Below are 16,978 nucleotides of genomic sequence, written 5' to 3'. Positions count from 1 at the left end.
AAACAACAAAATGGAGTCGAAAAGCACAAAATGGAGAACCTTTCATAATTTATTCCTTCACAGACATATGGAAGTCTTGTTGGCCTACACTTAGTGGCTCCAATCTGAAGGTTCTCTGATGTCAGGTTTCATCTGGACCCGAAATTGTGGAGCTGAAATTAAATTGGTTAGGTTGAAAACTAGGGTCTCCCCACATGTGACTAAGGGGCATGTGAGTGGAGATAAGATCACTGGAAACTAAACAGTCACACAAAAAGATTGATTAAAGAATTGAGAATTGCCAAGAGAGTTGGCCGAAAAATGATCAATTTAAGGAATTTTGAGTAGTATTCAGATGATGTGGAGTTCGATGGGTAACTTGGGTCATCAATTAGGCCAGGTAAGGCTTTGTGGAAAGAGAAAGTTCTCCTTTAGATAATTTAGTTTTGTCACAAGGGGCAAGGATGGGGCAAGTGATCAAAAAATTTTCTAAAAAAAGAGATAAGCCAAAGGTGTGATGGCCATGTGATGGGAATGTTTCCAGGAGACCAGATGGACATGGAGAAGTTGGTATGAAGTGTAGGCACAGGAACTTTCTAGTTGTCTCCATGTAGGACATTGGCGATGGCAGGATTGGTGGATTCAGTCCTTTTGGTAGAAATTCTGTCCATTCCAAATAAAACTTAATTTAATGTAAAACATTTTTGACATTTTTAACTGCTGAAATATTAGACATTGCTATTACGTTACAGGACCCGGGGCTCGGGTGTCATCAGCAGTTCACATGTCTTCAATGCCGGTGAACGACCAGCTTATCCAATTCTGATTGACATGTGATGAATTCATGACAGGCAGAGAAATCTCGCATAGACGAAGCCCTGGAGGTTGTTCTTCAGCTCTATGTCTTCATATGATAGGAACGAGTGGTGGGATGGAGGTGGTGAAGCAAATGTGATATCAGTGGAAGTGTCCAGACGTAGAAGCTTCAATGCATAAAGTCTTCACTTACTCCTAATGAGGCACAACTCTTCATGGTTACCACTCATGCAGAGTGCAAAGCTTGATGGTCCTGGTCCGCACTTGAGGTCATGTGAGCTTTCCCTGACCGATGCAGTCTTCTGCTTTGTGTGTTGCTTTGGCAATTTGCACAAATAAAATTGCAAATTGTTTGATTTTCTTGGCTCCAGCGCATTTCCTTTAGATTCGAAATGAATCAATTTGTTGATCTCTGTAAGGTTTCTTGCACAGAAGGTGCAGGTTTTACAATGTGAACAATGCCTTTAAAAACTTGAAACTGCTTGCCTCCACGGCCTTCGTGCAGGTGGACATTATCAACCATGATGTTTATCAGCCTCAGAGCAGAACTGGATTTCGCATTCCTTTTTTGCAGTCATTAGAAAAGTATTTAGTAAATGTGATATGAAAAATGCATCTAAACTCGGGGGCATAAAACTGGTTTTGGCTGTTGAAGAACCAGTAGATGGAAAACTCCAAGAAATCAAACTCACATGATATATTTTCCACCAATGTAAGTGAGGAGTAATCGCATGTCATGTCCCGAGGAGAGGAAGAATTCAGATTAGGGCATGATTTAGACACATCCTAACCCAGTGTTACCTTAATTCCACCGATACCTTCAAAATGTTACGCATAGGGGGTTATACTTGTGTTTGATCAGCTTTGGAGATATAATTTGTACTCAATTATTGTTTTGGGGGGTCGATGTTCATAATCTTATTATCCCCTCTCACCTTTTTAGGATTGTTCATAATGTTCTTCACCTCTTTGGGATGACTAGGTGGCAAGAGAAGAGATTTCTGGGCACAGTGTTTTCCCCCGTTTAAGAACTCTTGGTTGTTTTCAGAAATAGCACAAACACGAGACAGAGGTTCATATCTGTTGAGCATGTATGGCTTATTCTGCGGATGGCAATCTTTGAGAATTGTCATTGGTCACTAATGGCATGGATAGTTCAGAGGGTTTCGTGAGCTCTTCTTTTTCAACTGTGTCATAAAGGACTTTGGTGGTTGTATACACAAAGTTGGGGGTCTAAAAAAAACCACTGGTATAAAGGCACCTTTTAAGATCAGGGTGGCTGCCCATATTCAGTTTTTACAACACATGAAAGGAAGGGTGAAGAGTTTTACTGATTTTGCCATGGCATCTGCTCCAGTTTTGAATCCAAAGCTTGTAAGGAAGGTTTCCCAGTAGGATCCATTTTCCTAAACCCGAATTGGAAAGGGAGAACTTGTAGTCCAAAGAATGATCTTTGTAGGCTTCCAGATCATGATCTGAACCAGAACTGGGACCTAAAAATTTCAACCAGGGAAATGTTTTGTGTAAGTTGATGTATGTAGAGCATATGACAATACATGTTATGTGGATGTTATCTCCAGTCATCTACTCTATGGGTCATCAAAGTCCATTACGTTACATAAATGTCTCATATTCTAGAACACATCTTTTTCCTTGTCTTTTGTTTGATTGTTTTTAGAAAGTCTTTGCTCCGGGGCATATCAAAGTAGAGGGCTGACAGCATGCAAATTTGCCCTAAATACTTTCTCCTCCTCTCAGGTACAAAAAGAGATAAAACAAGAAGAACCGGTTCAGTTGAGACAACTGGACGCTATGGATATGTCCATCATGGAGCCTATCTACTCTAGCATTCTGCTGAATGATGGAGATTCTCAAGGGTCAAGATGTGCCGGTAACATTTACGTTGATAGCAAAAATATAAAACCAAGAATTGGAGAATCTGAGTCTATTGCATGGCACATAAAGGTCAAGGACAATGGTGACCAAGAAGACACAGAAGTCTCCTGCACATACTGTGTCAACCGGTCTGTTGTGGCAGTAAGGTCGTGTACCATATGTGAAGCTTCTCTTTGCAGTGTACACCTGAAGGTGCACAGTAAGTCGAAGGAACATGTTTTCACGGCTCCCACGAAAACCTTTGAGAAAGCTGAAAATGTCAAATGTGCCATACACAACGAAGTACTGAAATACTACTGCTTCGAAGATGCCTCTTGTATCTGTGTCTCATGTTGCCTCGCTGGAATACACAAGAATCACCAAATTGAGCCGTTGACTGATACTTGTGCGAGGAAGAAAAATGACTTAAAAAATGTTCTGGAGAAATTACTCATACAGCAAATAGAGACTGACACAAGAGTCCAGACATTGCAAAGTCAGAAGGCAACCATAAAAGAAAAAGCCATCAAGCTGTCAGCTAAAGTCAGCGACCTGTTCATAGATCTCCGGTACCAGATGGACAATCTGGAGTTGAGGATCCTCAATGAGATTGCCAAGGAGGAGAGCAATGTCTCAGAGCCCATCTCCCTTCTCCTGGAAAAGTTGGAACAGCAGAGGGATGATCTTTCTAGAAACATAAAGTTACTTGAGCACCTGTGTAACGTATGCAACCCAATCACCATCTTACAGAAGTCGAGAGAAAACCACGTTGACCTATTTTATCCGAAAAGCAGACCAAGCCTGTTATGTGATCCCGAGGATCTGGATGAAGCTCTCATCTTGGTGACTGTGAAAAGATCCTTAGATGACATCATGGCTCGCATGAAGACATGGCATTGCACATCAGATGTAACGATGGATGTCAGCACCGCGGCTAACGACATATATGTATCTGGGGACAAAAAAACTGTGTCCTGGTCAAAAATCAACCAATGTCGACAGAAGACTCCGGAGAGGTTTAAGACTTACCAGGTTATGAGCAACCAAAGTTTTTCTTCTGGGCGACATTATTGGGAAGTTGAGATTAGCAATTCGGGGAAGTGGATCATGGGAGTGTGTTACCCCAGTATGGACAGGAAAGGAGAACTGTCCGTCATTGGAAATAACGATAAATCCTGGGGACTGGGGTATATAGACAAAAAGCTAAAACTCATGCATGACCGATCACAGCGGCATCTCTCCAGCATGTTACCTTGCCAAAGGATCGGGGTATATCTGGACTACGAGGCTGGGCAGATGTCGTTCTATGAGGTATCGGAAGGCATAAGACACATCCACACCTTCATCACTACTTTCACTGAGCCCGTTCATGCTGTGTTCTGGGTCTGGTATGGCTGGCTGAGGGTCACCACTTAGTGTCGCTAGTGTCTGGATATTACTGTTTGTTGTTACATTTTGATTAACATCAACTGGTGTGTTAATTGTGAGCAGCGATACTGGAGAATTGCCGTATGCCCATTGCTGTAACGTGTTGGGAAGCAACGAGCTGAAATGTGGCCGCCCGATGCCGATGTCAGCCAAGGCTCAACGGAGGTGGCACATTCTCATCTCATCAATTTATGTAGTTGGCGTATAGGATGTTATAGAGTATGTTGTCATTTACTACCCTCGTAGGATGAAAGTAGAAGGGTCATAGACAGTTATCGCTCTATTATCTATCTATATCTACCTATCTATTATCTATCTATCTATTATCTGTTTATTATTTATCTTTCATCTATCTATTTATTATCTATCATCTATCTATCCATTGTCTATCTATTATCTATCTATCATCTATTATCCATCTATCTATTATCTATCTATCATCTGTCTATTATCTATCTAAATCTATTATCTATTTATTATCTATCATCTATCTATCCATTATCTATCTATCTATCTATCTATCTATCTATCTATCTATTATCTATGTATCTATGTATCTATCTATCTATCATCTATTTATGTATTTATTATCTATCATCTATCTATCCATTATCTATCTATTATATATCTATCATCTATTATCCATCTATCTATTATCTATCTATCATCTATTACCTATCTACTATTATCTATCTATCTGTCTATTATCTATCTATTTATTATCTATCTATCATCTATCTATCCATTATCTATCTATTATCTATCTATCTATCATCTATTATCTATCTATCTATTATCTATCTGTCTATTATCTATCTATTTATTATCTATCTATCATCTATCTATCCATTATCTATCTATTATCTATCTATCTATCATCTATTATCCATCTATTTATTATCTATCTATCTATTATCTATCTATCTGTCTATTATCTATCTATCATCTATCTATTATCTATCTATATTTTATCTATCTAGCTATTATCTATTATCTATCCATTATCTATCTATTATCTACCTATTATCTATCTATCATCTATCTATTATCTATCTATTATATATCTATTATCTATCTATTATCTATCTATCTATTTATCTATCAATTATCTATATCTGTTATCTATCTATTATATAGCTATTATCTATATATCTATTATGTATCTATCATCTATCTATTATCTTACTATCTATCTCACTTAAATATCTTTCTCATATCTATCTCATCCACCTCTTCTATTTCTCAGTAACTGTATAGGGTGCCCAGCACCCACCTTTAACACCAACTCTGGTGGTCCACTGTTCTTCTGTCTGCAGATATTACATGGCTCCATTCACAAATGTATATAATGATGCACTGGGTCACTTGTTTAATGAATGCTGAGATGTTACCTTTGTCTGTACATAGAGAATCAAGTGTATTGTGTGAACATCTGCTCTTACGGGAGTGGGGCCCACCGGGGGATTGTCCTGCTCGCCTGTGGGCCAGTCCAAGTCTATAAACAGTCAGCTCTTTGGACGATTTGCATATTTTATTATATTATTCTGGTACGTGCTTATATTATTTATATATATAATGGTATATTAAGATTTCGATGAATGTTTATGGCCAGGTGGAAACTTACTGGAGTTATTAGGAATGATCACTGTTAGGGGAATCTTACTTCTTATTTTCGCCTGATAGAACTTTGTGCTTAGATATTTATCATGTTACTGTTCTCCTTTACAATAAGTTCGGTCATTGTCTAGTTAAGTTTGTGAACCCCTTTTATTTTTATAAATGACCTGACAACCTGTGATATATTGTCAGGCAAATGTTCTAGAAAGATTGTGTATTAATAAACTTGTTTTCTTCAATTCTTGTGATTGACTCTATTATAACTATATATGACCTGGAATAAGGTAACGATGTAGGGTATCTAGACTGAGTGCACCATGGCCCCTTTAATCAGACGATCAGTAAGGGTTGCAGGTGTCCAACCCCCAGCCATCTGATTCTGGGGATAGGTCATTAATAATATAGTCCTGGACAACCCCTGACTGCTCCTGGTGTTGCAGACAACCACATTCACCACCGATCACTCCAGGTAGATCATCAATGTAATGTCTTGGAAAACCCCTTTATGCAAGTTTTTTCATCATCGGTCCCAGCTCCAGCGCTGGGCTTTTTGTCCTTCAATGGCTGGTTGAAGGGCCGCACTAACCATTGGTCACATCTGGCAAATGCTAGGTGGGCCGGTGTTGCTATATCCACATTGATTGCAACACTATCAACACTATTAGTGTTTTCGGGAGTCTGATACTGTTAATAGCTGTGGAGGAGCACAGAGCCTCTGGGTCCCTGCTCCATCACTTACTCCAGCAGGATGCAGGCTACTTCCAGCCTGTAACCTGCTGGAGGCCCGTGCCATGCAGGGGATGTCATGCAGTATGCTGGTTTGGGTGGTGTGATGCAGTGACATCCTCGTGCCACCAGAGCCTGCCCACTGTAAGACAAGATATAAGGGGAAATGGAGGCTATGGTGGACGGGCACTAGAATTAGGTGAGTATAATATTCTTTCTTATATTATTGGAACAGGGGGTTGCATGGTGAAGTAGCACACTGTATTTGGGGCACCATACTGTGGGGCTGAGGAGGACATCATACTGTTTTGGGGCTGAAAGGACAATACACTGCATGGAGGGCATTGGGGGACATCATACTGTGTGAGCAGCTGTGGTGACCATCATACTGTATAGCGTGCTGGAACATCATCCTTTGTGGAGGGCTGTGGTGATCGTAAAGTGTGGGAGGCTGTGGAGTACATCAAACTGTGTGGGAATGCTGGGAGGGACATCATACTGTGTGGAAGTGCGGTGATGAACATCATACTGTATGTGTGGCTTTAGGTGTCATGATATGTATGGGGGCCATTGGGGCCATCACACTGTATAGGGAGCTGAGGGAGACATTCTGTGTGGACGGCTGTGGAGACCATAATACTATATAGGGGGCTGTGGTGGACATGATACTTTGTATGGGTGGCTGTGGAGAACAGTATACTGTGTAAGGGGCTGATGGGGACAACATGCTGTGTGGGGGACATCATACTGTACGGAGTTGCATTGGTGAACATAATACTGTGGGAGACTGTGGTGGACATAATACTGTATGGGGGCTGTGGTAACCATAATATGTGGGGGCTATGGTGAACATTATACTGTATAGAGGGGTTCTGGTGGACATATTGTGTTGGGAGCTGTGAGGGACATCTTCCTGTATAGGGGGCTGTGGGGGACATCATACTGTATGGGGAATGTGGGCACATCATACTGTATTGAGGGCTGTTATGCCCAAAATGTGTTGTTGCGTTGAGAGACATCTCACTGTATGGGAGACTGAGGGGGTCCATCATAACTTATGGGTGACATCTTACTACATGGTTGGCTGTGGTGACCACCATACTCTGTGGGGAGCTGTGGTGATCATTATTTTGTGTGTGGGCTGTGGTGATGCTCATACTGCTTGGGGAGTTGTGATCATACTACATGGGGCATTGTGATGGACTTTATACTGTGTATGGGGTATATGGGGACATCATACTGTATGGGGGTCTGTGGGCTCCATCATACTATATGGGAGCTGTGGGGACATCATACTGTATGGGGAAGTTGTGAACTTCGTACTGAGTGGGACTGTCATGGACATTATACTATGTGGGCACTGGTGGACATCATACTGTGGAAGGGGCTGTGGAGGACATACTGTGCATGGGGCTGCAGTGGTCATCATGCTGTAGGGGACATAATACTGTATGGGGGCTGTGGTGGACCTCATACTATGTGGTGGGCTCTGGTGGATGTCATACTTTATAGGGGTTTTGGTGGACATCATACTCTGTAGGGGGTTGTGGTGGACATTTCACTGGGTGGAGTGCTGTGGTGGACATTTCACTGTGTAGGGGCTGTGGAGGACATCAAACTATGTGGGGACTAGGTGGCCATACTGTATGGGGGACTGTGGTGCACATCATACTGTATTGGGGGCTTTGGGGCCACCATACTGTGTGAAGGGCTTTTTTGATCATCTTACTTTATGAGATGCTATAGGGCATCATACTCTATGTGGGATTTGTGAAGCATCATTCTGTGTGTGGTCATCATACTGTGTGAATATTTTTTGGAGCACCATACTCTGTGCAGGACTGTCCCGGTTTTGATGCTTTTCCCCGCTGTCCCGCACGGGACACTCTGCTTCCCGCAGACAACAGGAGAAGCAGCCGTCACACGCCCCCTTGTGTTAGGCCACGCCCCTTCCGTATGTTCCTCAGTCTTCCAGTGTGCGTGTGCGGTACAGTTCAGAGAGGGAGAGAGAGGGGACACTTCTTTGAGGTACGTAACACAGTCACCACCTTACCTGGGCTTACCTGCCGAACACAGCCTGGGTGCCGCAATGTAAGCAGCAAAAATTAAAAGTAGCTCCGCTCGGTACACTTCGTACACACACATGCGGCTCCGCTCGGTACACCTCGTACACACACGCGCGGCTCCGCTCGGAGGTGTATGGAGCGGAGCCGTGTGTGTATGAGGTGTATGGAGCGGAGCCGTGTGTGTATGAGGTGTATGGAGCGGAGCTGAATGTGTATGAGGTGTATGCAGCGGAGCCGTTTGTGTACGAGATGTATGGAGCAGAGCTGAATGTGTACGAGGTGTATGGAGCAGAGCCGTGTGTGTATGAGGTGTATGGAGCGGAGCTGTGTGTGTATGAGGTGTATGGAGTGGAGCTAAATGTGTACGAAGTGTACGGAGCGGAGCCGCATGTGTATGAGGTGTACGGAGCAGAGCCGCGTGTGTACGAGGTGTATGGAGTGGAACGCGTGTGTGCGGAGTGCAGCCACGTTTGTAGGAGTAGCTATGTGTGGCCATTATACGGTACGAAGTATCATGTGCAGCCAATATACAGTATGGAGCATCATGTGCGGTCATTATACAGTATGGAGCATCATGTGCAGCCAGTATACAGTATGGAGCATCATGTGTGGTCATTATACAGTATGAAGCATCATGTGTGGCCATTATACAGTATGGAGCATTGTTGGGCCATTATACAGTATTGAACATCATGTGTGGCCATTGTACAGTATGGAGCATCATGTGTAGCCAATATACAGTATGGAGCATCATGTGTGGTCATTATACAGTATGGAGCATCATGTGCAGTCATTATACAGTATGGAGCATCATGTGTGGTTATTATACAGTAAGGAACATCATGTGTGGCCATTATACAGTATGGAGCATTGTGGGGCCATTATACAGTATTGAGCATCATGTGTGGCCATTATACAGTATGGAGCATCATGTGCAGCCAATATACAGTATGGAGCATCATGTGCAGTCATTATACAGTGTGGAGCATCATGTGGGGCCATTATACAGTATGGAGCACTGTGTGGCCATTATACAGTATTGAGCATCCTGTGTGGCCATTATACAGTATGGAGCATTGTGTGTGGTCATTATACAGTATGGAGCACCATGTGCAGCCAATATACAGTATGGAGCATCATGTGTGGTCATTATACAGTATGGAGCATCATGTGTGGCCATTATACAGTATGGAGCATTGTGGGGCCATTATACAGTATTGAGAATCATGTGTGGCCATTATACAGTATGGAGCATCATGTGTGGTCATTATACAGTATTGAGCATCATGTGTGGCCATTATACAGTGTTGAGCATCATGTGCAGCCAATATACAGTATGGAGCATCATGTGCAGCCAATATACAGTATGGAGCATCATGTGTAGTCATTATACAGTATGGAGCATCATGTGCAGTCATTATACAGTATGGAGCATCATGTGTGGCCATTATACAGTATTGAGCATTGTGGGGTCATTATACAGTATTGAGCATCATGTGTGGCCATTATACAGTATGGAGCATCATGTGCAGCCAATATACAGTATGGAGCATCATGTGCAGTCATTATACAGTATGGAGCATCATGTGGGGCCATTATACAGTATGGAGCACTGTGTGGCCATTATACAGTATTGAGCATCATGTGTGGCCATTATACAGTATGGAGCATTGTGTGTGGTCATTATACAGTATGGAGCATCATGTGCAGCCAATATACAGTATGGAGCATCATGTGTGGTTATTATACAGTAAGGAGCATCATGTGTGGCCATTATACAGTATGGAGCATTGTGGGGCCATTATACAGTATTGAACATCATGTGTGGCCATTATACAGTATGGAGTATCATGTGCAGCCAATATACAGTATGGAGCATCATGTGCAGTCATTATACAGTATGGAGCATCATGTGGGGCCATTATACAGTATGGAGCACTGTGTGGCCATTATACAGTATTGAGCATCATGTGTGGCCATTATACAGTATGGAGCATTGTGTGTGGTCATTATACAGTATGGAGCATCATGTGCAGCCAATATACAGTATGGAGCATCATGTGTGGTTATTATACAGTAAGGAGCATCATGTGTGGCCATTATACAGTATGGAGCATTGTGGGGCCATTATACAGTATTGAGCATCATGTGTGGCCATTATACAGTATGGAGCATCATGTGTGGCCATTATACAGTATTGAGCATCATGTGTGGCCATTATACAGTATGGAGCATCATGTGCAGCCAGTATACAGTATGGAGCATGTGCAGCCAATATACAGTATGGAGCATCATGTGTAGTCATTATACAGTATGGAGCATCATGTGCAGTCATTATACAGTATGGAGCAACATGCGAGGTCATTATACAGTATTGAGCATCATGTGTGGCCATTATACAGTATGGAGCATCATGTGCAGCCAATATACAGTATGGAGCATCATGTGGGGCCATTATACAGTATGGAGCACTGTGTGGCCATTATACAGTATTGAGCATCATGTGTGGCCATTATACAGTATGGAGCATTGTGTGTGGCCATTATACAGTATTGAGCATCATGTGTGGCCATTATACAGTATGGAGCACTGTGTGGCCATATTTTTTTGTTTATAATTATTCTTTATAAAACAGTGTGATCAGCAGTGCTAAATGGGTGTGGTTGGGACGTGGATATGGGTGTGGCTAGTCATGAATGGGTGTGGTCAGAGGTGTGGCCTAAAATTTGCTGCGTTGCGCGCCGCAAACTTTGTCCCTCTTTCATCTTCAAAAGTTGGGAGGTATGCCCTGGGGGTCATTATTATAAAGATGCACAATGGGGGGAGGGATTGGCATTATTGTAAAGAGGCACAATTGGGGCATAGTGACTTTTAGGATTGCTATTTCCAATAGATGGCTCTAGAGTTCTAGTCCTCTTCCTCTCTGAAGAGACAATTTACACATAGGGGAAGCATCGGGGCATTATTATGCTAAAGTCTCAAGGGGGACTATTAAAAGATTGAATAGGGCATTATTACTATGAGGAAGTACAGAGGAACTATTATTACTGTGTAGGGGCACAGAGGGGGCACTGTTATTGTGTGGGGGGCACAGACGGGCATTTTTACTGTCTAGGGCACTGGTATTAGCACTGTATTGTTTTTGTTCTCTCAAATGCCAGGGCTGAATGTCAGGCCCAGTCCAGCCCTGGCTGGCTCCCTCTATAGTGTCCCACGCCGGGTGATTCTGGTAACCAGAAATTATCTCAATCCATTTTAAGGCTAAATCTAAGAGCTGCCTGAGTATTCAAGAGATACAGCATTTTGCTACCATATGCTATTGCAGGGGTTAGCCTCCTCTTCCTATAAATTGCTCCGCCATGTGGCTAATTGTTCTCCCTGTAGCTCCTACCTGCTTTCCAGCATCTCAGGACTACTTCTTAGCTTCCCTACTGCAAGATACTTGATTGCATAGACGTCGCTGCTATTCCTGTGGTTAACCGTATCTCCACTATAAGATACCTGATTGCATATATGTCTCTGCTATTTCTGTGGTTAACCATATCCCTGCTGCTAGAGACCAGATTTAATTTATGTCTTTGCAATTCTGGTGGTTAACCGTGTCTATGCTGCAAGAGACCTGATTACACATACACTCACCGGCCACTTTATTAGGTACACCATGCTAGTAACGGGTTGGACCCCCTTTTGCCTTCAGAACTGCCTCAATTCTTCGTGGCATAGATTCAACAAGGTGCTGGAAGCATTCCTCAGAGATTTTGGTCCATATTGACATGATGGCATCACACAGTTGCCGCAGATTTGTCGGCTGCACATCCCAAAGATGCTCCATACAAGGCAGGATGGATCCATGCTTTCATGTTGTTTACGCCAAATTCTGACCCTACCATCCGAATGTCGCAGCAGAAATCGAGACTCATCAGACCAAGCAACGTTTTTCCAATCTTCTACTGTCCAATTTCGATGAGCTTGTACAAATTGTAGCCTCAGTTTCCTGTTCTTAGCTGAAAGGAGTGGTACCCGGTGTGGTCTTCTGCTGCTGTAGCCCATCTGCCTCAAAGTTCGACGCACTGTGCGTTCAGAGATGCTCTTAGGCCTACCTTGGTTGTAACGGGTGGCGATTTGAGTCACTGTTGCCTTTCTATCAGCTCGAACCAGTCTGCCCATTCTCCTCTGACCTCTGGCATCAACAAGGCATTTCCGCCCACAGAACTGCCGCTCACTGGATTTTTTTTCTTTTTCGGACCATTCTCTGTAAACCCTAGAGATGGTTGTGCGTGAAAATCCCAGTAGATCAGCAGTTTCTGAAATACTCAGACCAGCCCTTCTGGCACCAACAACCATGCCACGTTCAAAGGCACTCAAATCACCTTTCTTCCCCATACTGATGCTCGGTTTGAACTGCAGGAGATTGTCTTGACCATGTCTACATGCCTAAATGCACTGAGTTGCCGCCATGTGATTGGCTGATTAGAAATTAAGTGTTAACAAGAAGTTGGACAGGTGTACCTAATAAAGTGGCCAGTGAGTGTATGTCTCTGCTATTGCTGTGGTTATCCGTATCTCTGCTACAAGATACCTTATTGCATATATGTCTATGCTATTTCTGTGATTAACTGTATCCCTGCTACAAGATACCTGATTGCATGTATGTCTCTCCTATTCCTGTGGTTTACCATATCCCTCCTGCAAAAAAACTCATTGAATATACATCTCTGCTATTCCCGTGGTTTACCGTATCCCCCTGTGAGATACATGATTAAATATATCTCTCTACTAATCCTGGGGTTATCTGTATCCTTGCTACAAGAGGCCAGATTGAATGTATGGATTTGCTACTCCTGCAATTAACTGCATCCATGCTACAAAAGACTTGATTGCGTATATGTCTTTGCTATTTCTGTGGTTAACTGTATCCCTGCTATAAAATATCTGATAGCATGTACATCTATACTCTTCCTATGGTTAACCATATCCTTGCTGCACGATTCCTGATTACATGTATGTTGCTGCTATTCTTGTGGTTTACCATATCCCTGCTGCAAGAAACCCTCTTGCATATACATCCCTGCTATTTCTGTGGTTAACCGTATCACTGCTACAAGATATCTGGTTGTTGCATATACATCTTTGCTATTCCTGTGGTTAACAATATCCCTGCTGCAAGATACCTTATTGCATATACGTCTTTATTATTCGTTTGGTTATCCGTAGCCCTGCTGCAATATGCTGTATTGCATGTATGATTGAGGGCATCCTGGACGCTAGAAATGTGTCAGTTTTTTTAACCTTTTTTTGTTTTATGGCTTGTTAATAAAATCCTTGTTTTACGGAGCCTCCGGAAGTGCCGCTCTCCCTCTTTTTTCCTTCTGATTGCATGCACTGTCCGATAGGTCCAGCTCGACTGCGTCATCGCCCCTGGTCTTCGCTGCTGACCATGACCTTCGGCTTCCAGACTCCTCCTCACCAGGTGAGCCCATAATACCATGGTTTTCATTAACATTTAATCAGGGCCCTTGAACCTTTGGATCTTCATCACTTTCTAAACTACAACTCCCAGCATGCTTGGACAGGTATAAGCTCACATCGCATGCTAGGAGTTGTAGTTTCACAACAGCTTAAGACCTCTGATTTAGATTTTCCATGTTTCATGTGTTCCTAAACAGAAATCAAAGACTGCAACTTTTTTTTCCCATTTATTTTATTTCCGAAAATTGTGAACAGTAATAGCTCATCACTGTTAGCATACATAAAGATGAGCTACCCCGACGCGCGCCAGCTTTCAGGATGATTCACCGTCTCGATCCGCTCTCAATTGCTTTTTTTTCGAGAGGCTTCAACGAGGTTGACAATTTTACAGCCGTTTACAAAAAGGCAAAATAATGGTTTACAGAAAAAAAACATCTTTATATAAAGAGACACGGCTTTTGCTTTTGTCGGAAATTGACTCTTGCGGCCGTCAAATCGCTCCTCGGCTTCATTTTGAGGGAAAATTATTTTTGTTGTATTTTATTTTGTTGTAATTTACGTTTTGTCATCTGGTAAAGAGGAAATCATTTTTTTAATGTCCCTTTAATGACACACTCGCAGCGGTATCGGATCTCTGAGGCTTCGTGACTTTTTTCTTTTAGCGCTGGTCAGTGACGTCCGGCATAAAAACCACAGGATTATTGCAGATCATAAAGGCCCAGGACTCGAAATCCGCCACTGATTAATGGAAAAATGCAGCAAATGACAAGAGACCCTCAACGAGGGGCGACGCTGAGAGTCCGAAAAACAGAGGAGAAAAAAGGCCGAAAACCAGTACGTGACGAGATAATACATAAAATCTGGAAATTCTAATCACATACCGGGGATTATTAGAGGTTTTCAAAGTAGACGTCCTCCAGTGTCTGAACAGTGACTGACCATCATCTCTGAAAATGGGCTAATCAGTGTTTGATTACAAAGACTAGTGATGTAAAGTGTGGAGAGATAATCATTCCATAGTGAGGAGGGGATAAAGAGAAGACTAACAAAGAAATGTCCGTATTATCCCACATGTGATAGAAAGCAAGAGATGCCAAAGAATTGTACACATCCCATACTGTACTGCTGAGTATTGATGAAATATGGATCGAAAGGCTAAATTCGCTGAACTAAGCCCAAAATGTAAAAATACAACTACTATAATACTGCCCTATGTACAAGAATATAACTACTATAATACTGCTCCTATGTACAAGAGTATAGCTACTATAATACTGCTCCCATGTACAAGAGTATAGCTACTATAATACTGCTCCTATGTACAAGAATATAACTACTATAATACTGCTCCTATGTACAAGAATATAACTACTATAATACTGCCCCCTATGTACAAGAATATAACTACTATAATACTACCCCTATGTACAAGAATATAACTACTATAATACTGCCCCAATGTACAAGAATATAACTACTATAATACTGCCCCAATGTACAAGAATATAACTACTATAATACTGCTCCTATGTACAAGAATATAACTACTATAATACTGCCCCTATGTACAAGAATATAACTACTATAATACTGCTCCCTATGTACAAGAATATAACTACAATAATACTACCCCTATGTACAAGAATATAACTACTATAATACTGCCCCTATGTACAAGAATATAACTACTATAATAGTGCTCCTATGTACAAGAATATAGCTACTATAATACTGCCCCTATGTACAAGAATATAACTACTATAATACTGCCCCTATGTACAAGAATATAACTACTATAATGCTGCCCCCTATGTACAAGAATACAACTACTATAATATTGCTCCTATGTAGAAGAATATAACTACTATAATACTGTCCTCTATGTGCAAGAATATAACTACTATAATACTGCCCCCTATGTACAAGAATATAACTACTATAATACTGCCCCTATGTACAAGAATATAACTACTATAATAGTGCTCCTATGTACAAGAATACAACTACTATAATATTGCTCCTATGTAGAAGAATATAACTACTATAATACTGTCCTCTATGTGCAAGAATATAACTACTATAATACTGCCCCCTATGTACAAGAATATAACTACTATAATACTGCCCCTATGTACAAGAATATAACTACTATAATACTGCCCCTATGTACCAGAATATAACTACTATAATACTGCCCCCTATGTACAAGAATATAAATACTATAATGCTGCCCCCTATGTACAAGAATACAACTACTATAATATTGCTCCTATGTAGAAGAATATAACTACTATAATACTGTCCTCTATGTGCAAGAATATAACTACTATAATACTGCCCCCTATGTACAAGAATATAACTACTATAATACTGCCCCTATGTACAAGAATATAACTACTATAATAGTGCTCCTATGTACAAGAATATAGCTACTATAATACTGCCCCTATGTACAAGAATATAACTACTATAATACTGCCCCTATGTACAAGAATATAACTACTATAATACTGCCCCCTATGTACAAGAATATAACTACTATAATGCTGCCCCCTATGTACAAGAATACAACTACTATAATATTGCTCCTATGTAGAAGAATATAACTACTATAATACTGTCCTCTATGTACAAGAATATAACTACTATAATACTGCCCCCTATGTACAAGAATATAACTACTATAATACTGCCCCTATGTACAAGAATATAACTACTATAATACTACCCCTATGTACAAGAATATAACTACTATAATACTGCTTCCTATGTACAAGAATATAACTACTATAATACTGCCCCTATGTACAAGAATATAACTACTATAATACTGCCCTTATGTACAAGAATATAACTACTATAATACTGCCCCTATGTACAAGAATATAACTACTATAATACTGCCCCCTATGTACAAGAATATAACTACTATAATACTGCCCCTATGTACAAGAATATAACTATAATACTGCCCTTATGTACAAGAATATAACTACTATAAT

The 16,978-nt window shown here is 41.3% G+C and overlaps 1 protein-coding gene across 1 annotated transcript; it reads left to right on the top strand.

The window, feature by feature from the left end:
- Positions 1 to 2,583: 2,583 nt before the first annotated feature.
- Positions 2,584 to 4,553, top strand: LOC143766729 (tripartite motif-containing protein 60-like). Its single transcript, XM_077254608.1, has one exon. The coding sequence runs from the start codon at positions 2,608 to 2,610 to the stop codon at positions 4,084 to 4,086; it is 1,479 nt and encodes a 492-aa protein (XP_077110723.1). The 5' UTR covers positions 2,584 to 2,607; the 3' UTR covers positions 4,087 to 4,553.
- The last annotated feature ends 12,425 nt before the right edge of the window (positions 4,554 to 16,978 follow it).

The sequence above is a fragment of the Ranitomeya variabilis genome, chromosome 4 (genome assembly GCF_051348905.1).
Source record: "Ranitomeya variabilis isolate aRanVar5 chromosome 4, aRanVar5.hap1, whole genome shotgun sequence".
Classification (NCBI taxonomy): domain Eukaryota; kingdom Metazoa; phylum Chordata; class Amphibia; order Anura; family Dendrobatidae; genus Ranitomeya; species Ranitomeya variabilis.
The sequence above is the reverse complement of the archived record's forward strand: the minus strand, read 5'-3'. Positions and strand labels throughout refer to the sequence as shown.